This window comes from Urocitellus parryii, chromosome X (genome assembly GCF_045843805.1).
Source record: "Urocitellus parryii isolate mUroPar1 chromosome X, mUroPar1.hap1, whole genome shotgun sequence".
In the NCBI taxonomy this organism is placed as follows: domain Eukaryota; kingdom Metazoa; phylum Chordata; class Mammalia; order Rodentia; family Sciuridae; genus Urocitellus; species Urocitellus parryii.
This window is the reverse complement of record NC_135547.1, coordinates 5,878,154-5,904,528: the sequence shown is the minus strand read 5'-3', so window position 1 is coordinate 5,904,528 and position 26,375 is coordinate 5,878,154. Positions and strand designations below refer to the sequence as shown.

At 37.2% G+C, this 26,375-nt stretch overlaps 1 protein-coding gene across 1 annotated transcript in view; it reads left to right on the top strand.

Moving 5' to 3' along the window:
• Aff2 (ALF transcription elongation factor 2) overlaps positions 1 to 26,375 on the top strand; it is a 321,062-nt gene that overhangs the window by 127,291 nt on the left and 167,396 nt on the right. Inside the window, exon 4 of the mRNA XM_077794011.1 lies at positions 9,512 to 9,556. Coding sequence (XP_077650137.1) covers positions 9,512 to 9,556 — 45 coding nt within the window. The remainder of the gene's footprint in view (positions 1 to 9,511; positions 9,557 to 26,375) is intronic.

Here is a 26,375-nt window from a genome sequence, read left to right as displayed (position 1 = left end):
GCCTGTGGCAATATCTTCAGAAACTCCCAGAAAGACCTGAACTTCTGCTTCTCTTTTTTTTTTCCAATAAAGAAGTCCTTATATCTTTAGAACCATAAATACTTAAAGACTTTGTCACTCCAAGACATATTATAAAAGATAATCTTATTTTTTTTAAGTTTCATGCTAACAATCACATATTAACTGTGTCAAATTCCTGCTTACATATAAAATACTTTAATGATTTTTAAAGAGCTCTTTTTTTAAACAATCCAAAAACTCCTTCCAATGTTGTATAGAAGAGCTTTCTCAGGAGGACATGGGTTAATCGAGTTCTCTGTGCTCCTCCAGAGACAGAGTTGAATTCATTTAGCCCCAGAGGAGATCAAGACATGGGGCCATATTTGGCCCTGGGCTTAATTTCATCTGGCCTTCTGGGTAATATTACAGGAATCACCACTGTGGGGTCCCCCCAAATCATTAATCCTACTCAGAATGAAGCCTTTTCTAGATTAAAGCAGTTGGAGAACTGTGAACTGTGGTTAATTAACTAATCAGTGGTGGAAAGCACAGAGCTAATAGAAGAAGAATGTCAACTCTAAGTCATCAGAGCTCCTTGGCCTCTTAACTCCCTTCTTTGCCTGGTCTCCTTTTGTGCAGCTTTCTCTCTGTATCCTTTCAACATTGCCACATAGTTCTATTATACTGCCTAAGCAAGTCCCCGCTCCATGTGCCTGTTCTTCAAGACAACTGTTTTTCACTTTTCCTTTCTCCTCCCCTTTCTCATAACTACACACCTTTCTCAGATGATGACCTTGTCACATACTTCATAAAAAATAGATACAATCAGATAAGTACACTACATCTTCTCATCTTTAATTTTTTTTTAAATCCCACTGCTTATATACCTATGCACTCTACTTTCCTTCTTGATACAATGGAAGATGTGTCCAGAAGTGTCCATGCTCCTGTTTCAGGCCAGCCTCTCCAATTGTGTCCTAATATGCTCTCTCCTTCTCAAGGACTTCACTTTTACAATTATCCACTTTATCTTCTATAACATGTTTTCCCTCTCCACTGATTATACCATTGGTATATGAATACACCTTAATAACATCCCTCTTAAAAACAAAAATCAAACAAACACCTTGACCCTCACAACACCACTTCCTATCATTTCCTTTCTCTACTCCCTTTCACTGTAGGAATTGTTTATTCCACTGCCCCTCCCACTATCTTCTCAATACTAAATTAGGTTTGCATCATGAAAGATCATCTTATCTGGCAACCAGCCCAAGGTGAAGGTGCTGATATTATTTAGCAAAATAGGAAATATAAGAACAATGCCTCTGTGTGTGTATATGTGTGTGCATGCATGCATGCACATGTACACATGCAAGCACATGCCTGCATATGTTTGATGTTGGCATAAATTTATAGCTGTCTTCTATTTCCAAGAAACTGTACTTCATTCTGAGATTATGTAGTTTGTAACTTTTGAAGGTTTTAGTGTCCTTTCTTTTACAAAATAGTTGAAATAGAAATTGTCATTATTTCCTTTATCAACAAAATAAAAGTTGATAATCTTATATGTATCCCCCATTAGTTTTTAAAAATATTTTTTAGTTGTAGGTGAACACAATACCTTTATTTTTATTTATTTATGTTTATGTGGTGCTGAGGATGAACCCAGCGCCTCACATGTGCTAGGTGGGCATTCTACCACTGAGCCACAGCCACAGCCCTCCCACATTATTTTTGGATTTTCATTAGAAATACAAAACACTGGGAACTTGTAACATATTCCCATGCCTTTCACTCTATAGACTGGAGACTGAGGAAGTGAATTGTCCCAAATCACACAGCTAATTACTGCTAGAGCTTGGATATGGAACTGTCAGGGTGTTGTTCTTTTCACTACTTCATCTGATCTTTTATTTGAACGTGATATCACTGTTTGGCAATTGTTTAGATATTCTATGCTATGTGGAATTGCTACGATCATTAGGTAAGGACCATATGACAAATCTAAAATTCTAACATTTACTCTTTAATAGACAGAAAATAAAAGTGTGAACTTGCTTCCTGATACATCATTTATATATATTTAGATCATGTATTAGTTCTGAAAGTGCTCTATTTCATTGCATTCCAGTATTTCTGTAGACTAATTTTTTTATTTGTTCATGATACACGTGTTCAATGGATACTTACAAGTGCAAAATGGATTAGACAAAAAAAAATCATCGTGCCTATATAAAGATGAAATCCCCTTCATTCCAATTTGGATATCTCTGTTTTTGCAAAGGATTTTTTTGGGGGGAAGGGGTATCAGAGATTGAACCCAGGGGCACTCGGACACTGAGTCACATCCCCAGTCCTATTTCATATTTTATTTAAAGACAGGGTCTCACTGAGTTGCTTAGTGTCTTGCTTTTGCTGAGGCTGGCTTTGAACTCATGATCCTCCTGCCTCAGCCTCCCAAGCCACTGGGATTATAGGCGTGTGCCACTGCACCCAGCTACAGAGGACTTTTACTAGAAGAAATTATAGGTCTGTATACTATACAGTCAGTCATTAATGTTAGTGAAAGTGCAATAAGAAGGGGTTTACTGGAATCTAGAATTTCTTCCTATATGGTCCTTGGTTGCAGTGCAGAATTGGATAGAACAGAAGTGGGTATATCCTGTAGGTCCTGAAGAATTAGATGAATACCTAGGAATTTCAAAGGGAATAGTGCATTATCAAAATGTCCCTGGGTTTTATAGCAGGCCCAGGAGCAGGCAGAAGGTCAAGAAGAACATAGGAATGAAAGAGCAAGCAAGTTGGGGTAGGTCAGGGAAGGCTGCTGAAAAGAAAGAGGGGATGATAGCTGAATTCTGAGCCCAGAATGAAGGAATAGCAATGAGATGCCTAGAGAATATGCATGTAAAAGGTTTAAGCCTGGGAGACCTGTCCAGAAGAGACTGCACAGCTGAGACATAAGTGTTCATGAGTTTGGTAGGGGCAGCAATAGCACCAAGATTGACCCTGTTGGTCAGCCAAAGTGATGCCCAGAAGTATGGCATCCTTGGGCGAATGTGGGTCAGGCAACCACACACTTCCAAAGGGATTCTGGGTTTCTTTTCATTGTCTTTCTACACGTGTACCTTGCTGTTCTTTAAGTCTGTAGCATGCGTGCTCTGCGCGCGCACACACACACACCACCCCTCCCGATTATAACTCACTCTTCTATAGAAACTAGTTATTAGACCAAATAAATGAACAGTGAGCTAATGGCTATTCAGAACCCACTGAATTAAGTACTCTTCACTTCAAATTCCATCTGCCATTAGGTACTCAGCTGATGATGGGTCTTTCTGCATATGCATTCCGCTGTTTCCCATACCTAATGTAATCAGTGAAGAGATGTCCTTATAATGAAGCACGGCCCCTGTCCCACCCCTCCCCCACTCTACCAGCCCCACTCCCAACTCTCTGTGACATACCCCCTCAAGTCCCATCTCCTGCTTCCTTTGTCACCTACAGTGAGAGCCAGCAGATGGAGCAACAGCCTGAGACTCTTTACACACTGGGCCTCTGAAGAGGACTTAATAATTAGCGACATTCATAAGATGTCATAGGGCCAGCATCTGAGGAACTTTGAGAGGAGTTAGAACAGAAGGTGTTGATGAAAACTTCTTGTGCACCCACTACTGGACTAAGGCACTTTGATGTACCTCACTTCTTTTTAGTCTCAAGAAAATCCTAGAAATGGACTTTTTATTGCTTTCATGTAGATAGGAAATAGAGGCACCAAGCAACTCGAGTGACTTGTCCAAGGTAACAAAGTCAATTAAATTTCAGTGTTGAGATTTTAATCTAAATCTAACTGAGCTTCAAAAATGATGACCCCTTGGAGCCTCCAGAAAATACCACATTTAGTTGGTTAAATAAATGAAACCCATTGTTACCTCTTCCTTTTTAGTTGCACTTTTCATGTACCATTCATTTTCTGTATTTGACTTAAAGTGGCATGTGTTGAATTTCTTTGAGCTTCATGCTGTACTTTTTGTTCTTTCCTTTCTCAGAGGGAATGGTGTACATTAGTTTGTCTTATATGGGATATTTTGATCAGGAGAATTCCTTTAAATTGGTCAGAAGTAATATTTTAAAAGTAAATGCCAACTATTTGGACACCCAAGTCTTTTTTAAAATATTTTTTTGTTGTTGATGGATCCTTATTTTTTTATTTATTCATTTCTATGTGGTGCTGAGAATCAAATCCAGTGCCTTCATGCATGCTAGGCAAGTGCTCTACTACTGAGGTACAGGCCAGCACAACATCCAAGTCTTTTGCTTACTAAAATGAAGTAGAAAGATGAGCTAGTTTGGTGGCAGCATGTAACTGTTTTGAAATCTTTTTGTTGTTGTTTTGATTAAAGTTATATTACCTGAGGACTTCTGTCTACAGCTTATGTAATATTAACTGTTCTCATTTAATCATAGGCTCATGAATACAAACTAGTGTAGGGACAGGTTAAGGTGAGGCATGAAGCAAGGGAAGGACAGATCCTCATGTGAACTGAGGTTGTAGTTTTCCAAATTTATTTTGGAAACTTGGGACTTCCTGGATGGGGACTTAAAGGGATTTCAAAATGCATGCAAATAACAACTTCAGAGAGTGCTGTCCTCTATTTTTTACAAATGACCAATTACGGAAGTTAAAATTTTTAAGAAGCCTAAAGATTCATTTGGTAGTACAATATCTTAAGATGAGTTTTCATTTTATTAGTATTACCATGTCAGGGAGCGCTGTGTCCCATAAATCAATCATGGGAATAAATGTGGTGATTTGTTAATGAAAATAAAGCATAATTTATTTGGAAGCTGCTATCAGTGTCAGTTGTGGATATTATTTAACTAGGCCTGATTATTTAATTTGTGATTAAACTTGCAATTTTTAGATTGTACTTTGAGAAGTCTTTGTCAAGGTAAAATAGTGGGCTTTAATTGCCAGGTATTGTGGGACAACCTCAGGATGTTTTTAGAAGAAAACATGACCTGTCTTCCCTTGCAATCCCTTAGTAATAATGTTCTTAAAGGCATGTGTGGAGCTCCTCTGGGTTAACCGTGTGATGATCATTATTCTTTTAATGTTTTACGTTAATCTCCATGTTTTCTATTAGTGCTAGCTGCTGCTTATTTCTCTCAATGCCACAATCAGGGTATTTTTGATATCTTGTATTACCCTAATCGCCAAGAAGTATGCTCCAAACTGATTAATTCCAGAATGATTAAAACATCCTATGCAATTCATTTATTGTTGCTACAGTTAATTGAATATTTGATGATTTAAAGGTACCCTGATTATTTTATAAGATATGTATTTATCACCAGGCAGATGATCCGTGCGTGGTCTCTGTGGCTACATGGGGTGGCAGCCTGCACTGTCAGATGCAGAGAGGGTAGGCACTTGTGAGCGCTCTCAGTCAACTCACCACCTGCCTGAGACATGCGCCTCCCTTCCCTGGCCCTCAGAGGACCACATCCCTGCCCAGCACAAGAGGGTCGTCTGGGGCCAGGAGTGAGAGCACAGCCTTCCCTGTGCGTTGTCATTGTGCAGCTTGCTTTCTGCTCTAGGAGGAGGGGGCGGAGAGGGGGAATGTGAAAGGACGCTGCGGCTCTGAGTGGCTAACTTGTGCTTTGTGGACTATCTGAATACTCAAGAGTGGATTTAAAGAGAGGAGAAGGTGGCTCCAGAATCAAGCAGCAGCTTGGCAACTCAACGGGCAGCAGTTCTAATCCCAGTGCCACCACTAGTTCTCTTCCTTAGTCTCTTTCTTTCACACCTGTGCGAGTGCTTTCTCCAGAATTACTAGGAGAGGTGTGGGTGTTTGTGCCTGAGAGGGAAACAAAGAGTGCAAGAGGACAAAATCCAGCCCCAGCCTTAGTGCAGCTTTCGTCCAGTGTGCAGAGTGACCCCCGGCGCGGCGCCGCAGGGGGCTCAGAGACTGAAGTGGCCCCAGGTGGCCCCACCACTTCTCAGTCATGTCGAATCCTTGGCCTCTTGCTCCCATATGGAGTGAGGACTACAGTGGGGACCTCGGCGGCTGGGAGCTTCTGTCCGACCTGGCTCTGTCCGTGAACCCGGTAGGTACCCTTTCCCTGGCACCTAAATGGGACCCCCTGTTTGATATTGTCTGTCTCCCCTGTACATGTTGTCTCCCCCATTTGCGTGGAGTCTTGAAGGCAGAAGTGAAGTTGTCTCCAGTGTCTTTAAATCCTCCCCCTTGGCACCATCCTGAGCACAGTGTGAGTTCAATCAGGATTTGTTGTCTAAAGAAGTAAATGGGAGAACTGATGAATAGGCAGACTGCAAATGAATAGGATCCTATTACCCTTGTCATGACTACCTTACAATGTATGTCCCAGTGGGTCTCTAATTGTTTGTTTTCCTGTCCCATCTAGACATTTAACTCTTAGAGACAGAGGCCAAGTTTCAGTTATTTGTCTCACCAAACTCCCATGCCCAGCACTGTTCTGGGCTTATAGGAAATGTTTGCGGGTTAATTAAGAAGCACTTGCAGCTCCAATGGAGTTATCTTGCAGAGAAACCAGCTGTGGGGGTGGGCTAGATGAATTCACAGAACTAGTGACTTCATGAGGATGTTGGGATCCAGTATTTTCTAAAAAAGACAAATATCTGAGCACTGGGTGTGGATACATATTGATTTGACTGCTCTTTTCGGTTGAGCTCTTCTCAATCCTGGGTGCTACTGACTTTGGTCATCATTATTAGATTTGCTGCAAAGCCCCAGAGTCCATGACTTCTTCTCTTTTTACAGCATTTACTTCCCTATAGAAATGGGTGTTTGTAATTCCAGGTACAGAGATTTTTGCAGTTGGCAAGAGTAAGTCAGCTTTTAGCTTGAAAAGACAAGACTACACTTTAATAATAGAAGTAAGGAGTATAATAAAACAAGAGGTAATAACCTGACACAGTATGTGTGGTTTTTCAGGTTACAAAGCATATGCATATCACTTATTTCATTTGATGTTTGCAGAATCTCTGCATGATTGAAAGGGATGGACATTATTATTATTTTATTTTATTTTACATTTGGGAAAACTGGAACTCTGAGGGGTAGTTATTAAATCCTATTCTCAAGTGGTACGGCCAAGATTCCCACCCAAATCTTTTGACGCATGGGCAAGTACTCTTACTATATGTGCATATTGCTGAGATTCCTTCCTTTTTAATTTCAAACTTAGCATTCATGTGTTTACCTGGAAAAGTCAAACAAAGCCCTTTTCATGAGACTGGGTCATACATGTATGTGTAGCCTAGGCAGCTACACTGATACAGCAATGTATTGAAAATTTAAGCCTTTATTATAATCATCTTGACCTTTGTGTTTGGGGAAGGTATTTATTAGAAGTTAAAAGATTGTCTTGGAAAATACAGTTGCTAAACCACTGAGCAATGGAATGAAATTTTATTTGCTGTTATGAATTACTGATTGCATTCTATAAGCCTGTAATAAGTTAGATCAGTATGTGTATGTTCTGCAAACATGCTCTGTGCACTAGCAAGAATTGCTCTTTGAAAAACAAAAATTTCAAACTAAAAACCCATGAAGTAAAGAGTCAAGCAAGTTGGGGATGTGCTGCATTAAAACAATTAGGCAGGCATCTCACAGCCTTTGATTTGCATCATGGGTCTCTAGGAGACAAGTGTAGATTCTGCTATGACCCTACTTATTTAGACAGAAATTTTTACTTTGCAGAACCAGTGTCTGGTAGATGATCTTTTATAGCCCTTACAGCAATGACAGTGGTGGGTTACTTTTGTGATTCTTCAGATCCACCTTCCCGTGGAGCCTGAAACTCCATTAGGGAGAAACTGTGTCTCTTTTTGTTTCCTATTGTATCTCTACCTAGCACCAGCCTAGTGCACAGTACTTGGTCTTCAAAAAATACTTGTTGAGTGAGTGAGTGAATGAATTGAATGAACCGTGTTAAGCTGAATTACCATTGGTTCACTATCTGAAACCTATAATTTAAGTTTTTTTGCAATATGTGCCCAGCCAAATTTTTGAGCCTTTTCTTATGTTGTGTCTTCTACTCAGCACTACAATATTATTGTTAATGGAAGTGTGACTAACTTGTCATCCAAACTGGGACATTTTTGAGGATGAGATGAGATACTATTAATAATTACACCAGGATAACAAGTATAAAATGAAATTACACTGGGTAAATCAGGATGGATAGTCCCTTATTATTGGTGATTCTGTCTCAGCCTTCCTCTCCTATTTGTGATTTTCTGCTCCTTGAGGCAGGAACTCTTACATATCAAAGATATTCAACAAATGCTGGTTAAAATTAACATATGTACAGTAGTAGCTTTAATTCTAACCGAAGATTTGCTATATATTAAATGTGTATTTTTTATTTATTTTTTACATAAATGAAAATAGTGGAATGTATTACACTCATTATTACCCATATTAAATGTGCATTTTTTTTAATATTGAGAAAGTCTGGTGCCATTTCTCCAAATAAAGTTGAGCATATACTGCAATCTGAGAATAATGAATTGTCCTTGCAAGGAGGCTGAGGCATATAGGTGCTATGGCAGTGCTCTCTTTATAGGACAGGTCATTCAAATCCCAAGGCAGTACATGATAAAGACTCACTGTCCTCCTTACTAGAACCTGGGAGTAGAAATTATCAGATTACTGTTTTGGAGAGAATGAAGATATGGAGGCAATGGTCAGGGGTGTTTGAGGGATGCTCAGAACCTGCACAGACAACGTGCGATGTGATGATTAACAGATGCTTCTTCAAGTGATTGTCCTATTCCCAAGTACCTCATCATGCACTGCTTCTTACCTGGTGCCTTATTTGATTTCTTGCTTTCACTGATTATGGGGGTCCTGGAGAAAAGGGCCACATGCTTGACATGAAGTAAGTTCTCCATATGATTTCACTAGTGGCTTGAATTTTGGTTGATTAGTAAAGATGGCTCATGGGATTCACTGGATGTATGTCTGAGAGTCTCTTTAAGTGCCAAGGAAATTGTGCAGTGCATGTAAGAGTTAATTTTTGTGTTTTGGAATTTGGTTGGATTCCCTACTTGAAAGAGGACTAGATTTAATCATAGAAGGGTTTTATACAGGTTTCAGCTTTATAATAAATAAATTCAACAAGCTGCCAGTGGGTCAGAGAGGCCTTATGGATCGTAAGATCAAGAGCCCTCTTTGGACAGATGAGCAGAGAAGCCTGTTAGGAGTGGGGATGGCTCAGTGTACTACCACAAATCAGTGGCAGAATAAGGAGTCAATTTTTTCCTGTACCTTTCGTTGTGATCTTAACTGCTTCATAAAATACAACTCTGCATTTGCAAACACACTGCTTTGTATTTAATAGGAAACAAAACTCTTGATAGCTAGAGTTTCTTATCATTTCTCCTATGGAGTATACTAGTATATAGTAAGCTTCTTTGAGAATAACTAGATCATGTTTATTTTTTTTCTATTTGTTTTAGGTAAGCCTTCCCAGTGATCCAAGCTGTGTGGAGGAAATCTTACGGGTAAGTTTAAACCTTATGTCTATGACTTTTAATAATGAAGTGATCCATCTCCTTAAGCTGTTTAAAGTAATTACTGTTCTGTTTCAAGACACATAATGAAGAGGAGTTCTTGAATTCTACTTCAGTACCCTTCTGCTTATAGCACCTGCCTCATCTCTTACCTGTCCTCTTCCCATCCTCTAATATTGCTAAGCCACTGTCCCTTCCTGCATCCTTCTTGGGCTTCCTTGAGTTCTAGATGGAGGCTTACCACCTTCTTTAGGAAACTTTCCCTCTCAAAGCACCATACCTTAAATCTTTACCATTCTGATTTCTCTGATCTCAACAGACCCTTACTGCTGCCTCTCAGTATCCTATTGATTCAGTATGGTTATGGAGATCATAGCCTCCAATGAGGGACTGAGATTTGGGAGATGGGCAGGGGAAGAAGGGAATAGAGAGTTGCAAATTATGGCATATTGGGAGAAGTGTCACTTATGGGAATGAATTTATGTTGGGAATGGCATGAAAGAGGAACAGAGTTTTTAAAAGGTAGCTATATGATTTCCTGAAATAAACAAATCTAATAAAAATCAAAGTCAATACAGAAAAGAAAATATGTCTACTTAGTATTTTTGGCCATGGGGATCATAAGGCAATACAGTCTGTCAGGAATAGGAGTCATAGGAATAAGTTTCTGGCCCTACTTTATCATTAAAAACTTCTGTGTCTTTGGACAGATAATTTCACCTTTCTGAATCTCCCTTTTTGTCAGTAAATGAGGGTAATAATACTTGCCCTAATTCCCTTAGAAACTGTCAATTGGTATATAAATGCTCATTAATATAAGTGATGACCAGTGTAGCCATGTAAAAAACATGGCTACTTTCCATCCAGGACTTGCAGGGCAGGGGTCACATTCTCTATGCCTCAATTACCAAAGTTAGCCCAGCTCCCTCCTGAGCCTCTTCCCTGGGTAAGTGCTTTCTCAGCAATCTACTGCTTGAAGTAAGCTCTATGAAAATGCAGTCAAAGGAATAGTAAAGAACAGAAAGCTGTTTACCAAGTTGGCCTGCCACCTGATTTCACCTCTTGTGGTGTCCCTGCATCTATTTCAGCCCAAGGACATTGCTATTGATTATTGAAGGTATGAGTCATACAACTCTGATCAGAGATGAGACTGTTATGGATTAGGGCTCTGCTGGCCATTTTTGTAAGATAAGAGCCCAGTAATCACCCAGTCATCTGTCTCTGGGGTGCTTGGCCCTGAGTGGAGGCAAGGCAGCTGTTATGAAATCCACAGGCTGATGCACCCTGGGCACTTGCTCCTTCCCATTTGGAAGATACAGGGAAAACAGGTTCAACCCTTGCTCACTTGTCAGCCACCTTCTTTAGGAAGGCAACATTGAAAATGACATCTTGCTCTAATCTAGATGGTGACCTTTTTCCTCTTTCTCCCCTTTCTCCCCTGAGTCACATGCATAAATGAAGTCATTCAGGTCTTTTTCTTAACTCCCAAAGAAAAGGGGGGCCCATCTCAAAATCACCACCTAAGTTTTCACAGAATTCTCTACTTAAGAGCAGCCCAGCCCCAGTGCTTAGGTGGTTCACATAGTGACTAAGTGAGGAGAGTGGGGCAAACACCTGTCAGAGGCTGGCAACTTCAGTCTCTGAAGGCGCCACTTTGAGAAACAACAGAATTTCACTCAAACATAGGAAGAAAAGCAGGTTGCCTTAATAAGCTCATAAAAGATAGCACCCTTTGAGAAAGTAACAAAAGTCCTTCTGTTGTTCTTGAAAGAGAATCCAGGGAAACATCTTTTTTTTTTTTCTTTGAAAGGCTATGGATTGTATAGAATTCTTTTTTTTTTTTTTTTCCAACAACACCGTTAATGAATGGGCTTTCCTTTATTGAAGACTGGAATGCTTCATTCTCCATACTTAAAATAAAAATAAGCTTTCTGAGGTTTATGTTCCAATTTTTATGATTAATTCTTAAAATTTTTATAGAGCACATTGTATGTTACAACCCAGTGTGCTTGCTGAATTTTTTTTTAAATCAAATGTTCACTTTTCTTTTGGCTTGAGGGCTTTGGAGGCCTGTAGACGAGTCTACATTAAGTCTGTTTGTCATCTCATTCCCCATCTGCCTCCCTCTCAGAGGAAAATACTTTTTTCTCTTTCTCTCTACCTCTCCCTGCCCCCTCAGTGCTTTTCAAACTAAGCAGAGTCAAGAGCAAGGTCATCTCTCCACACTGAAGTTGGGCTATGTGGAGGAAGGGCCATTAGCCACAGGAGGAAGAAGAGTTAGCTTCCAGTTAGTTTTGAGATTCCCTCACTTCCTAGCTGGGTGGCTTCTCAGTCTCTTCAATCTAAAAAGCAGGGAATGATGACTCCCCTGTCCATCTCACTGCCCACCTCCAAGGACAGAGTCTTTAAACTGTACACATTATTTGCATATGCACATGGAAATCCTACTCTGTTTGCTTTCCCAACTTTCCCACCTCCCTGATCCCCCCTTTCCCCCCCACTGTCTGGCAGGCAAACACATGCAAACCCACTCCATCACACACTGGGACAGACTTCTTTCATTAACCAAGTGCAACACAACCAGGCTTCCCCCATTCCCAGCCCCTTAGTCCCCAAGGCAATAAAAATACTTTTGCCTCATGCATTTTATTTTGGCGCACTTTCTCCAAATGCTGTTCAAATTCAAACCAGTTGGCTTCCTTTGAAAGCCCTCTCACCATGTCTCTAACAATGGGCTCAGTTCCCCTTCAGACCAGCGAGCTCCTGGTTCTTATAATATGCTGGATTCTACCTTGTCTAATCTTCCAGCATTTTTCTTCTTATACTCAAGCTAACTTGCTCTAATAGGGCAACTTTATTTTTCTATGGGCAGTGACTACTATTAAAAGTACTTCAACTCCATTACATTATTTCCATTATAGGAAATAAAGTTGTCCCTTATTAGGAAATCAAGGTCCAGAGAGGTTAAATGACCAGCAACCTATGTTAGAGCCAACCTGTGGCAGAAGTGGAACAGAATATGGTCTTTGTTTTCAAAATCTAGTGTTTTTTGCAGTACACCCAACTATCAACCACCCTTCTACAAGCCTACAATAAGAATTGCTTCATTTAAAAGAAATTGCTTCAGACAGAAGTTGGCATTTCTTGCAATTTAATAAATTGGCACCTCTTTTTGATTACAGTATGATCTGTGTTTACAGTGTTCTACCAGACCAGCATAATTTGAGCAGGTCATGGGAATTAATTCTTCCTTCTTGACATCCTTTAATATTTCCAAATCTCATTCAAATAATAATAAAGACAATTTTACTATTTATTATAAATATATAATAGCAAATTTACTGTTACTGATAAAATATTTCTTATTAAAGGGCCATCTACTATATGCCAGGCACAATCCTTAAGTACATATGTCTTGGAATCTTTGCAACAATTCTCAAAGGCTGTATTGTTAGTCATATTTTGCAGACTGAGAAAGATTGAAATCCAGAGAGGTGAAACAATTTGTCTCAGGTCCCAAGTTTCAGACTGTCTCTGACAATCATTCATGCTATTCATTCCTTCTGGCCCTATTGGCTTACCTGAATACATCCTTCCTTAACAGACTACATTCCATATTATGATTAACAATAGTAATATCAATACATAATTCCTTTTAGCTGCTGTTGTTTCTGCAATTTGTACAAATTCATTTATGCCAAAATAATTTCAAGTAGTTTTCCAAAGAAACCAGAATTTACCCGCCTACCACACATTTCTTCCAAACTGGCTGATTCCCATAAAACAAGCTGCAATGGAATATTACTCAGCAATAAAGGAGAATAAAATCATGCCATTTGCAGGTAAATGGATGGAATTGGAGAAGATAATGCTAAGTGAAGTTAGCCAATCCCCCCCCCAAAAAAAAAACAAATGCCGAATGTTTTCTTTGATATAAGGAGGCTGATTCATAGTGAGATAGGAAGCAGGAACATTGGAGTAATAGAAAAACTCTAGAGAGAGCAGAGGGTTAGAGGGGAAGGGGGGGGACAGGGGTTTGGAAATGATGGTGGAATGTGATGATCATTATTATCCAAAGTACATGTATGAAAACATGAATTGGTGTGAATATACTTTGTATACAATCAGAAATATGAAAAAAATTGTGCTCTATATGTATAATAAGAATTATAATGCATTCCACTGTCTTATATAAATTTTTAAAAATAAAGAAAAAAATAAAATACATATTCTGTAAAAAAAAAATCAGGTGTCATTGTTACTTGTCAAGCATATTATTGCTTATCATAAACTTTACAAATCAGAAGCTTAAAGGTAGCAATCTGTGTGGTGCAGCCCAGCTTGCATACTTGCTTCTGTCAGCATGCTATTTACTCTTTGGATTCAGGCTACTCTCAAGTGCAATCAGAAATGAAAAATAATAATAGCTCTGGCCCCAGTGATGGTGTTTTGCAGTTATAATTCATCTATTATATAAGGGATTCCTAGGCTGTTCTCATGTAATAATATGGGCACCACCAGCAACTTCCTTTTTGAGCTCCATGGGGTTTTATGGGTCCTAGAATCATCATTTCTGGAAGAGATAAACCAAGAAGTGTCACATACTCTAAATGCTACTAGCTAAGGATGGATGTTCAGTGATTATTTGTTCTTCAATAGTATGATTTATTTGTCCCTAGAAATAATTTATTTAAAATGTCAACAAACTATCAATTAAATCCGTTCTAGAGTAAAAATGTAGATAACATACTTCCCTTAGACTCGATACTGAACAGATTGTGTTTCCTAGCAAAGCACCTTCTGTAGTTGATAATTTCATAGGCAAACATCTGTAAGAGTAATTCACTGTTTATGAGTAATGCTGAATTTGCTAGCTAGGATTTAAGAACTTGATTTGATAAACTGTATCTTCTTACAGCTTCTTCCTGCCATATGGATCAGGTTGGTAAACACCTACATGGGCACCTCTTTTTGATTACAGTATGATCTGTGTTTACAGCATTCTAAATGATGGCAATTCTGCTTATTAAGTTGTGTTTTAGTTTACAGTTTTATCATGGAAAGAACTTACCAAATAATTATAGGACAGACATGTACAGTACTTCCTTTTTTCTTTTAGTTTTAACAGGGAAAGAAATGGAAAAAAAAAAAAAAGCCCATCTTACAAGTGAGAAAAAAATGGATCAGGAAACAAAATTGGTCGGACAATTATGTCTGAAAGGAAATTTGATTATATTATCATAACTATGCAGCATAATCAAGCACCTTTCAGTAGAATTTCTTTTATAAATTTAACCAATAATTAGGCAATTGATTTTATATCCTGTCAAATTAATGTATAAATAATGTTCAAATTGGTATCATGCAAACGATTTTCTATATAACTGCCTTAAATACTAATCCTTCTGGAATATTTATAAAACCATGTATCGTATCCTGATATGGACTTTTAAAATTACAGTTTCTTGAAATAGTAATATAGAGCTCCATCCAAGAAAGACAACAATTGCTAAATATAATTTAGACTATAATTAATGTTAACATCAATGGAGTCAAATAAATGAACTAACTAATGACTGTACCCTCTGCTAATCTGATGACTACCTCTTATCTAATGACACTGGGAAATATGTAAATTTGTCAGCAGGTGAAAATGCCCTTGACTGGGTAAATTATGTGGAGTATTACCTTTTCTGAAGCTAATTCAAAGCACTAATGGACTTAATACGTAGCATGCATATGTGAGGTGAGCTATTCATGGAACCAAATTAGCCCATAAGAGATATCTCCCATTATTTGCCTCCCAGTAATCATTTCCTCTTTTTTTCAAGCACAAACCAACCCAGAAGAAAAATGCTAAATTTAATTATAAGAACTATTATGTGAACAATGTAAGTAAGCTATCCAATGTGCTTCCAAATGCACTTAGAGCCTGTCAAGCAGTTTAAATATTTTCATGTGGAATCTTGGGGATTGCAGCTAGGATATGAGGTGAATTTTAAATGATTTTACAGACGTCATTGGAAAAGTGAGTAATGTGAGTAACGAGGTGACTAGCCCAGTGAATCATGGGAACCTGTCAAACATGGGGAGATGTCAGGGAAGAGATGATGTCAAATACCAGTAACTTAGCAACTCAGCATTCAGCTGTCCAGCGAGTGAGCAAGTGTAGCCCCTTTAAAATAGCTGAGTAGATATATGAGTCCCTATATATCTTAGATGTGTTATAAAAAAAGTCTGTTTTCTGTCAACCTGTTCCTTTTTGTGAATATGGTGATTTATTATTTTCTATTGAGTTGAATGAAAGCAGGTGAGAATTTAAGCCATGTGTAGAATTTGCACCTGGTTTCTGTATCTTGGGGGTACAGAGAGGGTAATGAAACATTGTATAGGTTTTCCAAAAAGCATTCTAGGTTTATCTGAAAGAAGTAATAACTTCCAACTGTTGTTTGAGAACAAACCTTTTTATCCGAGGAGCTGTGGTAGTGGGATTGGGCTCAGAGAAAAAGAGGTAACACAAGTAGGTGAACAATTTTCCATTTGCATCTTTGTATATGTACAACCAGTATCTCTGAAAATACAATAGAAAAAAAAAAAGAAAGAAAGCAGAATGGGCTCAGTAGGCATCTTACAGTTTTGAAATAAAACAATGAAAGAACAACTGACTTTTTTTGTGTATCACTAAGAACATTAAGGAGAACGAGAAAAATAAATTTAAACTCCATAATTGATTTAACTAGAAGATATCCACAAACCTAAGCAACACTTTTTCTGTGAAGGTCAAACAGGGGAAGAAGCCAAGAAGTTGTCCCTGTGGTCTTGGGCCTGCACCATAGAAACATGATTTTCAGGACAGAAAGCAAAAGAAAAGTTGGAACAATAGGAATGGGTATGAAAGTTGGAGATGGGAGCTTCTATGGACCAAGTTTGAGACATATCCTAAAAAGTGGAAAAGGTAGAATGGAATTAGAAATTGTATAAATAATCCAGATGTTAGGAAATCACTATGTGGGTGAAGTAGTTTGCAAGAGATGTTGCTTTGCAGGTAGCCTGCAGGGGAAATGATGGTTGATAAGAGAAGTAAAAGCCAATGGCACTCACTTGATCACACTCTTGTGAAGAGATTTCCTGCTGCTTTGGAATTTAGCCACAGTCCTAACTGAACCTGAAAGAACTATAGTAGCTAAAACAAAATAGTAATAATGAAAAAGGAATCACCTCAAGATCTATGCCAAACACACACACACACACACACACACCATGTGAAAAAAGTACCAGAAAAAAAAAATGTTGCTATATAAACAAAAGCTAGGGCCAACATAGTAACATGAATTTGTTAAAATACAAAACAGTTTTATCTAAAAAACAAGACCAAAATTAATGATACAAATACTTAAAGATGATTTTTAAAAAGAAGATAAATCAAAAGGTACAAATTAATTATGAACAGAAAATCATTTTAATTAATAAATTCAATATGTGTATTCCTAAATAAAAAAATAAGATAGATATTTTTGTTTACCTAATCTCATTGAAAAACAAGAGTAAAAGTACAGATATGTGAAACAAGACATAATAAAGGAAAGAAACTGCAGATATAGAGAAAATTGATAATCATGAATAGCAATTTGATCAAATCTGTACATGCAAGTATATAGATGAAATTAACAATACTTCCAGTTAAATATAATTGACTGAAACTGACTCCAGAAGAGATAGAGAATCTAAACAGAATTATCACCATCTATGAAATAAAGAAACCCCACCTCTTAACAAAAGAATAATTCACACACGGGATTTCTTGGAGAATTTTAATGAATTATTAAAGAATAGTACACCTATTCTAGAATAAGAGGAAAAAAAATGGCAAGTATTTTTTTTTTTAGAAAAGACAACCTAGTTTATCACTGATACCAAAATCTGACAAAAATAGCAAACAAATAAAAAATTAGAGGAAATATCACTAATAAATATTTATGCAAATTTTTTAATGAAATGCTGACATACAGAATCAGGCAGCAGTTGAAAAGATATGCATCATGAATAACTAGGATTTATTCTGGGAATGTAAATTTTGTCCAATATTAAGAAAACCATTATCATAATGCCTTTAATTAATAAACTACAAAAGAGATAGTACATGGCTATCTTCATAGACTCTAAAGACACTTGGAGAAATTCAACAATCATTCTTTTTTAATTATTTGTTCTAATTAGTTATACATGAAAGTAGAATGTATTTTGAGAAATCATACATAAATAAAGTATAACTTCTCATTCTTTCTGGTTTTCCCAGCACCATTTGTCAAAGAGGCTATCTTTTCACAAATCTGTGTTTTGAGTGCCTTTGTCTAATATGAAATAACTGTTTTTATGTGGGTTTGTCTCTGTGTCTTCTATTTTATGCTATTGGTATATGTATCTGTTTTGGTGCCAATGCAATTCTGTTTTTGTTACTATAACTCTAGTATAATTTAAGGTCTGGTATTGTGATACTTCCTGCTTCACTTTTCTTGCTAAAGATTGTTTTTGATATTCAGGGTCTCTTATTTTTCCAAATAGATTAAATTTTGTCTTTTCATGTTATCCCATAATTCTTGGAAATTCTGTTTATGGTTTCTTAACATCTTCTCTCTGTGGTCAACTCTATTTCAAGATTTTATGTTTTGTCTTAATTGCCTGAGGTTCTGTCTTCTAAGTGGTCCAGTCTGTTGGTGATGCTTTCCATTGAATTTTTAATTTGGTCTATTTTTTCTTTCATTTCAAGGATTCCTGTTTTTTTTTTTTTCAGAATCTCTGTCTCTTTATTAAAGTGATATTTCACTTCCTGTTGTTCTCTCTGATTTGATTCCTTATACCATCTTTTTACTTTGTAGATCAGTTTATGTACATTCTAAACTCCTGTGATATTTCTTCCACTGATGTGTGAATGGTTCTCTTATTACAGTATCTTGGTTTGTTTGGGGCAATTTGTTCCCTTGCTTTATTCATGTTGTTTGTGTGTCTACCCATCTTACAGTATGGATCTGAGGCAGTAGAGTTTCTACCTTGTGGACTTATAGTGTTCCTGAAGGTTTGCAGTACCTCACTGTTTAGGGGGAGACAATAATAACAGCAATCAAAGCAAACAATATACAGCATTAAACCGAATATTTCCTACTATGATGTCTACAATGTTTATTATCACACTAAACAGAAATAATATGATCAGTTATTGTATACTGTAAAAACAGCAAATTTGCAAAAGGGTTTACAATTTCAAATGGTGGACAGGGAGAGAAAAGCAGTGATATAGGGGGAGGGATATGATTATGGGGGAGGAGGAGAGAAGATAGGGGTAAAAAAATTAAAGGAAGAGTGAAAGAGACAACAATAAAGATTTGCTGTTAGCAGAAGAAAAGAGAGAAAGAGAATCAAGGGAAACAGGTAAGAGAAAAAAATATATAAAGCGATATCTTTAAAAAAATAAAAGAATACACAACAAAACTAAAATATACTAATCAAACATCCTAGTTCCCAAAAAGTAATCCATGAAAAATAACTGGCTTCAAAAATTCCAGAAATGAGGAAAGAAAACAAATATGAATATGTATAAGTGTCCATGTACCGTTAAGTTCACAATTAAACAGAGAAAGAGAATAACAAAAATCTTGATGAAAAGTTAAAAAATTTGGGCTGGGGTTGTGGCTCAGCGGTAGAGCACTCGCCTGGCACATGCAAGGCCCTGGGTTGGATCCTCAGCACCCATAAAAATAAATAAATCAAGTAAAGGTATAAAAAAAAAGAAAAGTTAAAAATTCTTTCTGTTGGTGTTCAAAAAATTCTCAGTTTCTCTTTTCATCGGTTTTGGGTGGGATCTTCTGGAGTGTGATGCTCCATCCTCTGGATTGCTGGAGTGAGAGAGATAATCCTATATGTACAATTCCTTGAGGCAGGGTTTCCATTAGGTGGGCTCCAGGCTCTTTGTTGAATACCAATTGGTCTGGAGATTTTAAAGCATTGTATGCAGTACCCAGTAATTGGCAGCCCATACTGGAAGACTATACCCCAGGGATCTCCCCTGGGTTCCACTTGTGTGGTGTGGGACTCAATTCTTAGTCCCCTGCATAACCTGCTGATCCCCTGTTTCCTGGTCTTGCCTTCAAACTCCAGACAATCTTTCCTGCCTTTCCCCCTCCCTTCCCAGTTCCTGGCCAGATGCATCTCTCCAGGGGATCCTGCAAACAGCTGGATTGGACAGGGAGTTAAAGAGCCTGGTGGATTTCTATAACCAGTTTTCCCCCTTTGTAAACCTCTCTCCACGTTTGATTTTTCTCTTAGCCATGGAAGCACACTCCGTGTCATACAACTTGTGTTTACTAGCCTGTATTTCAGGCCAAACTCGGGTTTGCCAGGAATCAACCCCTCAGCTTCTGGCCCCCAAGGTGCAGCTATAAAATGGTTTCTTCCTTAGTCCTCTGCAGGCTGCCTGGAGAACAATGGCTTCTTTCCCTGTACACTGATATTGTGCAATGGGTCCTTCAGGTTTGCTAGGCAATGTCCTTAATCTCTTAATGCTCCATACCCAGACACACCTTGGGACTCCCAAAACTGTGGGTTCATTTAATTCCCTAATCCCTCCACTATGCTCAAGGAGGGACCACTCTGGCTGGTGTTTCTGGCCTGGCTACCACAGCAACTGTACCACTGGGGATTTCTTCCCTATTTTATTATATTCAACCTCCTGTGATCATAGTCTTCTTTGAATGTCCAGTTTTAAATTTCAATAAAGTCCCCCTGCCTTTTTTTTGTTCACCCCCTGTGGAGAAGCTGCCTGTCTGCTGTCTTGCTTTCACCTCAAGGAGCAGCCAGGAATATGACCTCTATTCCGCCATCTTGAAAACCCCCTCAACACCCATTTGTGATAAAGTAAAATAGATGGAATCATTCTAAATATGATGAAATATATCTATATCAACCAAAAAGCTAGTACCAAATTTCATAAGAAAGTTTGAATGCATTCTCATTATAGTCAAGAAATAGACAACACATTATTTATACAATTGTTTTTCTCTGTTTTTAATATTGTTCTGAAATTTAGCCAAGACAATTAAACCACAGAAAGGAATAAACTATGTTAAAATGGGGAAGAATGGGTAAATGGTTATTTTTAGGTTATACACATATACACAAACACATATACTCTCTCTCTCTCTCTCTCTCTCTCTCTCTCTCTCTCTCTCTCTCCCCCTCTCTCTCTTTCTCTCTCTCTCTCTCTCTCTCTCTCTCTCTCTCTCTCTCTCACACACACACACACACACACACACACACACACACACAGTTTTCCTGAAAACCTCAAGAGAATTGACCAAAAGAGATTATGAGCAATATAACAATTCAACAAAACTGCTGTACGCAAAATACATATGTACAAATAGCATTTTAAATAAAGCAACAAATTCTAACATAAAATGGACAAAAACTCCATTTATATCTTATTAATTGATTTAGCAAGAAATATTTTATGACTATATGAACAAACTAAGGCACTATGAGAAACACCAAAGATTATTTAAATAAAGGAAAAGGCACACCAATTGTGGGTAGGAAGATAATATCTTAAACATTTCTATTTTCCCTAATTTAATCTTGGATCCTTATCTCACACCATGCAACATTATTTCCAGATGTATTAAACATTAAAAACAAAAATATCAGAATTAAATATGGGATGAATTTATTGTTTTCAGAAAAAGTCTCAGAATGAGCCTACGGGGTAGGAGGCATTCAGGGGAAAGTTCAGAAATTTGAGGAGATTAGAGAAATCTTGAAAGCATTGTTGAAAAAGAGAGGGAGGGATATCCAAGGAAACATAGGAAGTTTTGCAGCAACATCAAGACTCCAGGTGATATTGAAGAGATTACATTTTCACAGGCTCCACTCTGTAGGTTGAGTAATTTTCTTCAGCAGTGCTTAGCTCATTACCCAGAGACCACTGACTAATGGGTCAGTGACAGCCTAGAAATCACTAAGAGGTTATATGAATTGCCCCAAATCACACAATCATACGGTTACTAGTGGTTGACACAGGTTTGGAACTCAGATTGGCTGAAATCAAAAGTACACACTAACAATAATACTAAACACTAACTTAGCAGTTTTTTTGTGCATGGCACTGTTCTAAGTATTTCACATACTCATGCAATCACCGTACCAATGTCAGGAAGCAAGAACTATTTTCATCCTCCATTTCAGACAATGAAATTGAAGTACTTTGCACTCAAGTGAGTTTGCAAATTCAATAGCAAACCAGTGGCAGAACTGAGATCTCAATCAAGGCTGTCTGGCTCTAATGTCCACGCTATTACCATTGTGCATTCTGCCCTTCACTATGAGGATGTGAGAAGGAAGGAGTAGGTTTTAAGTGAATACCATAAGGTTCAGTCTCTGATCCAATTATAACAATTAAACTGGGAAAGATTGTTAATAATTCCATGTGTCGGAAAACAGCTCTACGAGATGGACCAAATCTAATAAAACAAGTTTAATAGGATTGTTAATTATATGATAAAGCACTGGAGTCCACTGATGTTTAACATAGATAAGAAAAAAGTTAAGCAGTATCATATACACTGCCCCCAAAGTATGCTAATAGAACACAAATATCCAAAGCAGGGGGTTGCAAACTTTTTCCTATAAAGCTCCTGGGAGTAAATGTGTTTGGCTTTTTAGGACATGTAGCTCTGTCTCAACTATTCATCTTTATTGCTGTATCATGAAAACATCCATAGACAATGTATGGGGGAAAAAAAGTAATTGTGACTGTGTTCCTTTAAAATAGGCAGTGGGCTGTATTTGTCCTGTGGGAGATAGTTTGGTGACCATTAACCTAGAACATCTAAAAAAAAAGTGGATAGATCTCCTCTGATATGTTCTGTTCAGACCACACTTGACATGCAATATTGATTACCAGCCAGTTAGTTTAAAAAATTACATTCAGTAATTCAGGACCAGAGACTGAGCCTTATGGTATTCACATTCAGTAAGTTTTTCCCTTTTTTTAACTTATAGCCCTGTGAGTTTTAATATATGTACTGATTCATATAATCATCACCCATGATAAAATACAAAACAATTCCAACATCCCAAAGAATTCTGTCATATTACCCCTTAGTAGTCAGACCCTCCTCCCTACCCTAATCCCTAGAAAACTACTGTGCCACTATAGTTCTGCCTTTTCTAGAATGTAAATATAAATGAGATCACATAGTATAGAACCTTTCCAAAATGTTTTATTTTACTCAGCATAATGAATTTGAAATTAACTTAAAGTTATTGTATACAACAATAATTTGTTCTGTTCTATTCCCGAGTAATAGTCCCTTGCATGGATTACCACATCTGAAGGCCTTTCTTATTTTTCCTAGATTTTGTTGATTATTAACAATGTTTGTATTAACAATCCTGCATAGATTTTTGTGGTAACATATGTTCTTATTTTTTAAAAGTACTTAGGAAAGGGATTGATAGGTCATATGGTAAGTATATGCTTAACTTTCTTTTAAAAAGTACTGAATTGTTTCCCAGAGTGGCAATACAATTTTGCATTCACACCAGCAATATATGCAAGACCCAATTGCTCAGTATCCTTGCCAACACTTGGTCTTATTTTTTTTTAATTTAAGCTTTTCTAGTAGGTGCATAGTAGGTTTATGATTTTGATTTTTAAAACATTTCTTAAATGACTAATGGATTTGAGAATTTTTCATGATATTATCTTCCATTTGTTTCTTTATTGATGAAATATGTGTTCAAATCATTTCCCCCTCTTTGAAATCAGATTGTTATTTTTTTATTGAATCTTGAATTTTCCTTATATTATGGATATAAGTCTTTTTTCAGATATGTTATTTACAGATATTTTCTTCTAGGATGTTTGCTTCTCTTTTCAATCCATATGATATCCTTGAACAACATAATTTCTTAATTTTGATTAAGTCCTATGTACATTTTGCTTTCCTTTTATTGATTATGGTTTTGGTATAAAGCCTAAGATCATAAAATTTTTCTCTCATGTTTTTTGTAAGAATTTTATTTAGGTCCTTGAACCATTTTGGATTGATTTTAGTATATGGTATAAGGTGTAAGTTGAGACTTAGTTTTTTCATTCTTTTTCAACATCATTTATTGGAAAAAAAACTGATCTTTTATCTTTCCTCATTGAATTGCGTTAGCAGTTTTGTAAAAATTTGATTGACTATATTTATGTGGGTATATTTCTGTACTTTCTACTATTTTCCATTGGTCTATGTTTCTGAACTTTCACCACTACTATAAAATCTCAACCTTTAGAGCTTTATAGCAGGTTTTAAAATAGACTATTGTGAATGCACCAACTTTGTTTTTATAAGTGGTTTGTCTATTATAGTTCTTTTTCCTTTCAATCTGACTTTTAGAATCATGCTGTTTATATTTACAACAAATCCTGCTTGAATGTTGGTCGCTATTGCATTACTTCTACACATCAATTTGGGCAGAATTATCACCTTTAACTTAATGAATCTTTCAATTCATAGATGCAGTCACCTCAATATTTATTTAGTATGGTCACTCTACTTTTAGAGAGGCCAGGATAATCTATAATTCCTTTTTGAGTAATACATGCTATGAGGAAAATCCAAAGTCCTAGAAAAACTATGTGAACAAAATTATCTGTTACAGCATTATTTCTAATCGCAATAAATGCTTCTATGTATACAAAATAGGAGAATAGTTAACCAAACTTAGATATATACACTCAAAATAGTAATTAGCCATTGAAGGGATGGCTTTGAGATTGATATACCTACACGGGTTAAAAAAAAAAAAAAACTTTGATAGAATGTTAAGTGAAATAACCAGAATAAAACTTTTTTTGCAGTGCTGAGGATTAAACCCAGAGCCTTGCACATGCTAGGCAAGTGTTCTGCCACTGAGCTCCATCCTCATCCCAGAATATAACATTTTATGTACTTATTATAGTTATGTAAAAATATGAAAAAGAAACTAAAGAAAATGCTCTGAAATGATAGTTCTATTGTGTTAGAGAGACAGGATTATGGGTGAGTTGATTTTTCTCTTTTATATTTTCTCAAGTTCTACAATTTACATTACCAGAGGCTGGAATTGGGGTTGGAGACCTGAAATAGTGGAACCAAACCTCTGAGGAGAAGTTACAGAGGGATAGTATTAGAACAATAAAAGGAAAAATGTTCTAGGGAGACATCATGGTTCTTGAAGTAAAGCTTTGTTCTTCTCACTTGCAGACCTCTTTTGGGTAACCTCTTTTCTGTTTTGTTTACAAAATCATAATAGCAATGCCTATTTTTCAGGATTATTGGAAGGATAAAGGAGATGATGCATGTGAAGCCCTTAGAATAGTACTTAAAACACCCAATATGAGATTCTTCTTTCCTTCCCAGTATCTAGAGGAGAAATTTCCTAATCTCCATCTTGGCAGTCAAGGTCCTTCCCTCATGCCTACTTCAGGTCTTGCCATTGCTCCCAACTGTGTGCCCTTTTCTCCATCCTCCACTCATGGCTTTTCTCCCTTTCCCAAAAGTGCCATCTCCCCTTCTTTGTATATGTGCTGCCCCCCCAACTACTCCTGGTCCTTCTATGTGTGTGTGGGGACTGCCTATTCATACCATGTGAGAGGCAGAACAGAGATCACTCATACTAATGAATCACTCGTACTTAATGTTTCTATCTTTTTTTCTCAGTTCCCCCAGCTATTTTCATGCCCTTACACTTGCTATCCTTTTGTGTAGAGGGATGCTGTCTCTCATGGTCAAATGTGATGTCCATCCGACATTTGTCTGTGTTGAACTTATTACTGTACCTCGCCACACATTCATGTACAAAAAGGTGACAGGTATAGGTATAGAAAAAGTGCATGGGGTAGATGTCACATGTTTCTTGGATGACTTATATTTTTAGAAGAATGGATAGAGAAAATGAACTCAGTGTTATTTTACTAAAGTAAAGTAACAATTTGATTTGCCATAAAAATATTTTAATTTAATAAGTAGATAATAGTGTTAAGAGAGTAGAATAGTTATGCAAATATTAGGCATTACAATGATTCCATTTCTTATTTCTCCAAATGATCTACTTTTGTCCTAAGTTTTTTAAATTTCCATTTTTTTTTGTTTTAAGAAAGGCAGACTTCCACAAGCAAATACTCTTTGAATATGTCTAGTCATCATTGGAATCTTAACTACTCCAAATTCTCCTGCCAGTAGGCTTTGAGAGTTTGTTTAGAGACTCTTTCAGGAACATGCATCTATTTATATATATCCTTCCTGTAACAATGGTCCTTCTCATTGGGGGAAGGTTGTTCTCTGACCAAATGCCTGTGTGCATCTTAGGGAGGGACACACCTTCAGCAATGATAGAGGAAGTGGGCACTCACTTATCTAAGAGCCATATCACCTGAATCAACTCTGGTCATCAGTGAGGTAACAGATGTTGCAGCCAGATTGCCCTCACGTCCTCCATTGATAATTACTATTTAATGCCATTGCTGGAGTCTGATTTTAGTATTGCTCCTCAAAGCACAATAATGCCATAATTATCACTTTAAACAAGGCACTGAGTAAAGGCAGGTCCCTAAGAGCCACTACAATGGGAGAGACAATTTCTCAAATAATGTGTTGGTAGTATTCACTGTGCTTATTATCATTGTGATTGTAAGGAAAGAGTTTCCATGAGATTTATTTTTTCATCCAAAATCACGTAGATTGTGTGATCGTGTCCATGGCAATAATTTTAGAAAATGGCAAGAGTAAGG